General features: G+C 53.8%; 1 protein-coding gene across 2 annotated transcripts; it reads left to right on the top strand.

Annotated features, from left to right (window-relative positions):
- The first annotated feature begins 603 nt into the window (after positions 1 to 603).
- LOC113895783 (galactoside 3(4)-L-fucosyltransferase) lies at positions 604 to 6811 on the top strand. Of its 2 annotated transcripts, none has more exons than XM_027547408.1 (3): positions 604 to 752; positions 3874 to 4014; positions 5381 to 6811. In XM_027547408.1, exon 3 carries the CDS (start codon positions 5393 to 5395, stop codon positions 6488 to 6490), a length of 1098 nt encoding a protein of 365 aa, XP_027403209.1. In that variant the 5' UTR covers positions 604 to 752; positions 3874 to 4014; positions 5381 to 5392; the 3' UTR covers positions 6491 to 6811. The 2 variants fall into 2 exon arrangements, with proteins under 2 accessions (XP_027403209.1, XP_027403210.1); XM_027547409.1 differs by having other exon boundaries at positions 3826 to 4014.
- Positions 6812 to 8835: the final 2024 nt, after the last annotated feature.

The following is an 8835-nucleotide window of genomic DNA, read 5'->3' as shown; positions in this document are numbered from 1 at the left end:
CTAGTTGTGGCTCACAGGCTCAGTAGTCTGGCACAAGGGCTTATTTGCTCCACAGCATGTGGGATCTTAGTTCCCCAACCAGGGCTTGAACCTACGTCCCCTGCATTGCAAGGTGGATTCTTAAGTACTGAACCACCAAGAAAGTCCTTGCAATCTGTAATTTTTTTTTTTACAAGTTTTCTTACTGGTTATCTCTTTCACCCACTTGCTTCCTGCCATATTCTTGGGGCCTGACACAGCAGGTGCTCAAGAAACATTTCCTGGCTGAGATGGAATGAAGAGGTGGGATCTGTGGGAAGGGAGGGTAGGAGGCTTGAAATTCTCCTCACCTGCCCCTCCCCCACTCCAAGGAACCCCTGGTGCCCCCTCCCCTGCCACGGAAACCACTTTGAGAGCCAGTGATTTGGGTCAGCCCTTTCCCTTTATGGATGGGTCAACTCTATGCCCAACGCCATGAAAGCCTGGAGGCCACACAGGAGGTCAGGGCAGTGACTAGTCCCCAGTTCCCTCCACCCCTCCCTCATCAGGCCATGTGGGAGAGATTAGCCAAGTCCCACCTTTGCTATTAAACATTGGCCTGGCTTGCGTGACAGCATACCCTATATCATCTGACTGCAGGTGTGGTGGAGCTGGACTGATTTGTCCACTTCCTTCTTCCTGGAGTCGCCTTATCCCCTCCCAGCGTGACCAACTGGTCCTCCGCCCGAAGCCTCCTGGTCGGCTGCTGTCTGCCCTGCACACTGCCCCTCCAGGTAAGGCCTCCTGGGGAACACGTCCCCTCTCCCTGGAGGCAGTGATGCCCCCTGGGAAGGGCTTGCAGGCTGTACTCCCAGACATTTTTGGTGTTTTGGCTGTGCTGGGTCTTCGGTGCTGTGCATGGGCTTTCTCTAGTTGCGGCGAGCAGGGTCTTCTCTCTAGATGTCGTGTGCGGGCTTCTCACTGTGGTGTTTTTTGTAGAACATGGGCTATAGGCACACGGCTTCAGCAGTCGCCGCTCGAGGGCTCTAGAGCTCGGGCTCTGTAGTTGTGGTACCCCAGCTTAGTTGCCTCACGTGGGATCTTGATTGAACCTGTGCCCCTTGCACTGGCAGGGAGATTCCTGTCCTTGGCACTGGACCACCAGGGAAGTCCCTCCCAGGGGCCTTTCTGGGTACCAGGTGCACCAGAGGTGGGGCAGGTGTGGGCAGTTCTGATTGATTTGCCAAACCAGGAGGAGCTGCGTTTCTCTCCATTTCTGTCGATCTGTCTCTGGCAAAGCTCTGGCTTAGAACCCCCACTGCTTCTTGGCCCCCATTAGCACCCCAGAGCCCTTCCTCTTTCCCACCCCATTCCGTGGGGAGAGGACCTGAGGTGTGGGGAGAAGGGGGTGGATTTTGTTCTGTTTATCTGATCTTTATGGTGTCCTGGCATCATGGCATTTTTCAATTCCTTTCTGGGAAAAAAATATCTCAGGTTCCACTTGGGTGGAATCTCAGCCCTGACCTCCCCAACCCCCATCCCCGGATCCAGGATCCTCCTCCCTGCCAAGGGCCTCAGTGCCTCCTAGGAGGAGTTGCTATAAACCCAGGACAAAAAAAAAAATATTCATTTTAAGTGCATTTCCACACACTAACCTTCTGTGCGTGGCCCCAAACCCCAGCGGCATAAAGTAGGTTGTGGTCAGAGTTCAGCCTCCTGAACCTCCTCAAAGGTTTTGTCTTTTGGGTCTCTTTCCAGAAATTCTGGCATGAACATGTAATTCTAAATCCCACTCCCTTTTCATCACCCGAGGCCACCTGCCAGCTCCTCCATCCCACACTTGGAGGCTTATGCCAGCTGTGCCCAACAGAAGTAACCCACCAGCTATCAGAGTCTTCTTTAATTTTTTTGGCTGCCCTGCACAGCATGTGGTGTCTTAGTTCCCCGACCAGGGATCGAACCCTCACCCTCGGCAGTGAGAGTGCAGAGTACTAACCACTGGACCACCAGGGAAGTTCCAAACTAGTATTATCCCAATGTGAAATCAACAGAAGTATTGAGATAATAATTTTAATCTCATTTGCATCCCAAGTCTTGGAATGCGTGCTCAGTCACTCAGTTGTGTCCAACTTTTTGCAACCCTATGGACTGTAGCCCACCAGGCTGTGGGATTTTTCTGGCAAAAATACTGGAATGCATTGCCATTTCCTCCTTCAGGGGATCTTCCTGACCCAGGGATCAAACCCGTGTCTCCTGCCCTGTAGGCAGATTCTTTACCGCTGAGACACTGGGGAAGCCCAAGTTTTAGAAACTGGGTGTATCTTACACCAATAGCACACCCAATCCGGACACTTGGTTTTCACTGTAGATCCTTGATCTTTAATTAGACTTTGTAAAAATGTCCTGTGGGAGCAGATTTGCCCCTCCAAGGTGTCCCAAATATTCTGTCAGGATTTCCAGTTGTTGAATTGGCTATCAGACGCTGATTTTGGTGGGGTTTTGTTGCGGGGCGGGGGTGCGGGTGGACGTTTGGGTTTGTTTGTTTGTTTGTTTTTGGCCTCATCTTGGGCATGTGGGATCTAGTTCTCTGACCAGGGTTTGAACCCATGCCCCCTACAGTGGAAGTGTGGAGTCTTAAACCACTGGACCCGCCAGTGTTTTTACTTTTTATCTTGAAATTGTCTTCAATGTACAGAATAGAGAAGCTTTTCTTAATTTAATTTAGCTTAATGCTAACAGTTCGTCCAACACAACTGCTGTATTTCAAGGGCTTGAGAGCCAGAGGGGTGCACCCTATGGGGCAGACAAATAATATTTCCATGATAGCAGAACTTGTAGACAGCCTCAGGCTGTAGACTGGAGCTCCATGTGCAACACAGGAGTTCAGTTCAGTTCAGTTCAGTCGATCAGTCGTGTCCAACTCTTTGCGACCCCACAAACCACAGCACACCAGGTCTCCCTGTCCATCACCAACTCCCGGAGTCCACCCAAACCCATGTCCATCGAGTTGATGATGCCATCCAACCATCTCATTCTCTGTCGTCCCCTTCTCCTCCTGCCCTCAATCTTTCCCAGCATCAGAGTCTTTTCCAATGAGTCAGCTCTCCGCATCAGGTGGCCAAAGTACTGGAGTTTCAGCTTCAACATCAGTCCTTCCAAAGAACACCCAGGACTGATCTCCTTTAGGATGGACTGGGTGGATCTCCTTGCAGTCCAAGGGACTCTCAGGAGTCTTCTCCAACACCACAGTTCAAAAGCATCCATTCTTTGGTGCTCAGCTTTCTTTATAGTCCAACTCTCACATCCATACATGACCACTGAAAAAACCATAGCCTTGACTAGACGGACCTTTGTTGGCAAAGTAATGTCTCTGCTTTTTAATATGCTGTCTAGGTTGGTCATAACTTTCCTTCCAAGGAGTAAGCGTCTTTTAATTTCATGGCTGCAATCACCACCTGCAGTGATTTTGGAGCCCAGAAAAATAAAGTCTGACACTGTTTCCACTGTTTCCCCATCTATCTGCCATGAAGTGATGGGACCGGATGCCATGATCTTCGTTTTCTGAATGTTGAGCTTTAAGCCAACTTTTTCACTCTCCTCTTTCACTTTCATCAAGAGGCTCTTTAGTTCTTCATTTTTTGCCATAAGGGTGGTGTCATCTGCATATCTGAGATTATTGATATTTCTCCCAGCAATCTTGATTACAGCTTGTGCTTCCTCCAGCCCAGCGTTTCTCATGATGTACTCTGCATAGAAGTTAAATAAGCAGGGTGACAATATACAGCCTTGACGTACTTTTTTTCCTATTTGGAACCAGTATGTTGTTTCATGTCCAGTTCTAACTGTTGTTTCCTGACCTGCATACAGGTTTCTCAAGAGGCAGGTCAGGTGGTCTGGTGTTCCCATCTCTTTCAGAATTTGAGCCCGGTGGCTACAAAGGCGCACAAGCGCAGGTGCCGAGAGGAGCTACCCTGCGCCCGAGGTAAGGAGCGGTGGCTGCGCTTTGCTGGAGCAGCCTTGAAGAGAGACCCCACATCCAAAGTAAGAGAAACCCAGGTAAGACGGTAGGCACTGAGAGAGGGGATCAGGGGGCAGACAGACTGAAACTACAGTCACAGACAACTAGCCAATCTGAACATGGGAGAGGAGTTTGCAATTACATTAAAAGAGGAGAGTTCGGATTCTGGATCATAAGTGCTCCAGCTTTGTGTTTTGGGGCAAAAGACATACCTATTGCTCAGAACCTCTGTTTTCTCATCTGTAAAAAGGGCAGCTCCATGGCTGCAGGAAGTGGAGGGGCACAGGGCTAAAGTCCTAGATTTCCGTTCCCGCGGTTGGGATCTGGAGTCTGGGAGGGCTTTGTGACCGCATGCAGGAACAGAAAGGACCAGGGAGTGGACCAAGAGACACCCAGAATCCCCTAGTGCATGACCAGGGGTGGGAGGTGTCTTGAGTGCTTATTCCCTGAGCTCTTCCTGTCCTCTCCCCGCAAACTGTTCAGGTTCTCTGTCACCTCCGGGCCTCAGCATTGGCTGTTCTGTCCACCAGGAGTGTCCTTTCCCCCAACTCGTATACTGCCTGGTGAGCCCTCTAACATAATTCCATTGTACTCCTCCCAGCCGGAGTCTTGGCTCCAAGCCTCAACTCCAGGGCCCTGGGGAGCACTCAGTAACCAGCCCTGTCTTCTCCCTAGGCTGGGGAAGACTCTGGGGAAGCTAAGAAAGGGCAAGGGCAAGGGCAAAGTCAAGGTCAAGGTGGGACCTGAGAACCATTAGAACCTATTCTCGGTCAAGAGGTTGCGTGACCTGGTGGGTGGGAGAGCGTGGACTCCGGGGCCGGCTCTGCTGTTTTCTCACTGAGTCCCCTAGCCTCAGTTTTCTCATCCGCAAAATAGAAATAACCCACATCTGCCCGCTAGGCATGTGTGTTATTGGTTTTTTTTTTTCAATATTTATTTATTTGGCTGTAGCAGGTCTTAGTTGTGACACAAGGCATCGTCAGTCTTTATCGCGGCATGCAAGGATCTTTAGTTGTGGCATGCGGGATCTAGTTCCCTGATCAGGGATCAAACCCCAGACCCCTGCATTGGGACCTCAGCATCTTAGCCACTGGACCACCAGGGAAGTCCCTTAGTTAGTTCAGTTGCTCAGTCGTGTCGGACTCTTTGCGACCCCATGAATCCCAGCACGCCAGGCCTCCCTGTCCATCACCAACTCCCGGAGTTCAACCAGACTCACATCCATCGAGTCAGTGATGCCATCCAGCCATCTCATCCTCTGCCGTCCCCTTCTCCTCCTGCCCCCAATCCCTCCCAGCATCAGGGTCTTTTACAATGAGTCAACTCTTCACATGAGGTGGAAGTCCCTAGGCATGTGTTATCCTTCTTGTCAAAGATGCCATATTCACTCTCCCCTCCTCCCAGCTGCTCCAAACCATGTATCCACCTGGTTGCGCCAAGGTGAAGTGTTCCTGGCACCACTGTCTTCCCGGGCTGTTGCTGCAGCTGCTTCTGGCTCTGTGCTTCTTCTCTTATCTGCGTATGTCTCAAGAGAAGCCCAAGCCCAAGCCCATGTGGGTCTCTGAACTGGGGGCCCCTTCCCAGGCCACTGAGGGGTCCTCCGCCCACCTGCCTCTGCGTGTCCTGCTGTGGACATGGCCATTCAACCAGCCAGTGGCTCTGTCCCGCTGCTCGGAGTTGTGGCCTGGCACAGCTGACTGCCAGCTGACCGTCAACCGAAGCGAGTACCCTCAAGCGGACGCAGTCCTCGTGCACCACCGGGAGGTCAGCCACCGGCCCCAGATGCAGCTCCCGCCTTCCCCGCGGCCCCCTGGCCAGCGCTGGGTTTGGTTCAGCATGGAATCACCCAGCAACTGCTTGAAACTGAAGGACCTAGATGGTTACTTCAACCTCACCATGTCCTACCGCCAGGACTCAGATATCTTCATGCCCTACGGCTGGCTCGAGCCGTGGCCCGGCCAGCCCGTGGAGACGCTGCTCAACATCTCGGCCAAGACCAAGTTGGTGGCCTGGGTGGTGTCCAACTGGAATACAGACTCTATCAGGGTGCAATACTACAAGCTGCTGAAGCCACACCTCCAAGTGGACGTGTACGGACGCTTCCACACGCCACTGCCCCACGCGCTCATGGCCAAGCAGCTGTCCCAGTACAAGTTCTACCTGGCTTTTGAGAACTCCCTGCACCCCGACTACATCACAGAGAAGCTGTGGAAGAACGCCCTGCAGGCATGGGCCGTGCCAGTGGTCCTGGGACCCAGCCGGGTCAACTATGAACAGTTCCTGCCACCCAAAGCCTTCATCCACGTCGAAGACTTCCAGAGCCCCAAGGACCTGGCACAGTACTTGCTAGCACTGGACAAGGACTACGCCAGCTACCTGAACTACTTCCGCTGGCGGGAGACACTGCGGCCTCGGTCCTTCTCCTGGGCCCTGATGTTCTGTAAGGCCTGCTGGAAGCTGCAGCAGGAACCCAGGTACCAGACGGTGCCCAGTATCGCGTCTTGGTTCCAGTGAGCCGGCCAGCCTGGCACCTGCACTGCTGAGTATCTGGGGCTGGAGCTCTCCCTTACCTGGGGCTTCACCTACTGGGCACCTCTGCTGCCAGGGGTCTTTCCTCCCTGGGAGCTCTCTTGCTAGGAACTTTACCTGGTGGGGACAGGGGTGAGTTGCCAGGGGCTATGGCTGCCCCTGGGGAACTTGCCTTGGCGTCCTGACCACTGGTGATGGCTCTGGTGGACTGGTTTGTGTTTACTGCTGCTGTTGATGAACTGTCTCTGGGGTACTAAGGTAGGCAATACTCACACCATTTTCCAGATGGGAATGCTCTGAGGAAAACTGGCTTGTCCTCCCTTATTCCACACCAGCACTCTCCCCCCAGGGCAATTCTGCTCCCAGGGGTTACTCACAGGGTCTGGCGACATCTGTGCTTGTCACAAATCGGGTGGGCTGATAGCATCCAGTGGATGGGGAGCCAGACATCCTGCCCAAAAGTCTATGGCGTCCAGAACGGCCCTGAACTTGGGAGAACGGACCGGCCCCAAGTGTTCAGAGGTAGGAAAAACCCTCAAGCAGGGTGGGAAGACTGAGGCCTGGAGCAGGTGAGAGTGGGGGTGGGCCTATCTGGGAGGTCACGTAGGGCAAGGTTGAGACAAGTGAATCTTCTATACCCACTGCAGGGATATGGGAGGGGCAGGGCATGCCCCCAAAGGAGGTTTGCGCATGGTTCTAAGCCCCATGTGAGTGGCAGTCTCTGTGTCCTGTGAGTGTGTGTGTGTGTGTATGGCATGCACTGCTGAGAACCCCCAGCCCTGGGTTCTGCGAAGGCAGCTCTTATGTTCCAATTCTCTGGTGGGCTGGGCCAGCGCCTTGTGGTTGGATCCAGGTGGGAGACAGGGAGGCTGTGGTCCCAGGAGGCCACACACACACAAACACACACCCCCCAAGCCATTTCAGGGACCACAGGCCCAAGCACCAAAGTTGATTTTCCTGCTGTGTGTCCTGGGCTGAGCAATTTCCCTCTCTGAGGCTCAGGGCCTTCTAGGATGGGGAAACTGAGGCTCAGCTTCTTCGGCTTCTGGGAACTCTGGCCTCTCTGCCACGGCCGCCGGGCTGAGTCAGCCCGAATGGTGTAGGAATCCACCACCCCAAACCTCAGAGTCAAAAGACTGCGGGGGTGGATGGGGACCCCAGCCAGCCAGCGTGCTCTGAAACTGCCTTCCAAGCTGACCACCCACAGTCTGGGGCCTGGCCTCCAAGTGCTGCTCTTGGGTCTCCTTGGAAGTCCTGCCTATTAGCTGACTCCAGTGGGTCCAGCTGCCGCAATGGCAAAAAAGAAGACTGGAAAGCAGGGAGCTGGGGATGTTCCTGCCCAGCCAGGTGAGTCTCCCTGGGTGGAGCATCTGAGCTGAGTCTCCCAGCATCAGGATGGGGATTGGGTCTGCGAAGGACACCATGTTTAGTAGGTTCTAGAAGGTGGTCCTTAGCGCAGCAGAGAGGAGGCCAGTCTAGGAGACACAACAGTAAAGGAGAGGGTGGGGCTCTTCTTTTGAGAATCCCAGACTAGTGTGGGAGGATGGAAGAGAAGGGACTGTGCCCTTACACAAACTGGGCAAAGGGGCAACTGTGCCTTGGAGACATTCCCCTGCCACCCAGTCTGAGGGGAAGAAGGGTAGGAGTCCATCCATCTGGTCCCCCGTGAGCCAGTCCTGTGCTTGCAGTGGCCACTGTCTTACCCACCCTCCTCAGACCATTGACGAGCAGACCCCTCTCTGCCTGCTAGGAACCCAACACCCTGTGCCCATTCTGGGCGTGCCAAGCATCAAGGTGACACCGTGGGCAAATCTAAACACCGCATCACGCTTTTTCCATCCTCCACGGGGGCTCCTGGAAAATTTTCCCTCGAGCTCTGGCCAGAGCCTTTACGGCCCCAGGACCTAGGTCCCTGGGGACCCAGCTGTGCCCCAGCAGGCGCCGGTTTTGGGTTAGATGGGATTGGCGCCCGCCCCAGACCTATCCCCGCAGGGAGATGGGCAACGTGGATATTTTTAGCTAGTGAAAGGAGATAGTGGCTCCGAGTTCACCCTGGTGGGAGCTGACCAGGCCCGAAGACGTCTGTTGGGTGAGGGAGATTTGCACCACTTGGACCTCAGTTTTTCCATCTGCACTGTGGCTCAATCTTTCCTACCCAGAAGGACACCTTGTCAGGGAGTAGGCTAGGACACACCTGGAAGGGGCAAGAGAGCCTGTAGAGAGAAGCGAAGGAAGGTCCCTGTGGGCATCCCCCCATTCAGCCCCTTTGCTTCCTGCACGCCTGAACAAAACCGTCTTTCTTTCCCCCGAGCCCAAAGCAAACGGGATCC

The sequence above is a fragment of the Bos indicus x Bos taurus genome, chromosome 7, assembly GCF_003369695.1.
Source record: "Bos indicus x Bos taurus breed Angus x Brahman F1 hybrid chromosome 7, Bos_hybrid_MaternalHap_v2.0, whole genome shotgun sequence".
In the NCBI taxonomy this organism is placed as follows: domain Eukaryota; kingdom Metazoa; phylum Chordata; class Mammalia; order Artiodactyla; family Bovidae; genus Bos; species Bos indicus x Bos taurus.
The sequence above is the reverse complement of the archived record's forward strand: the minus strand, read 5'-3'. Positions and strand labels throughout refer to the sequence as shown.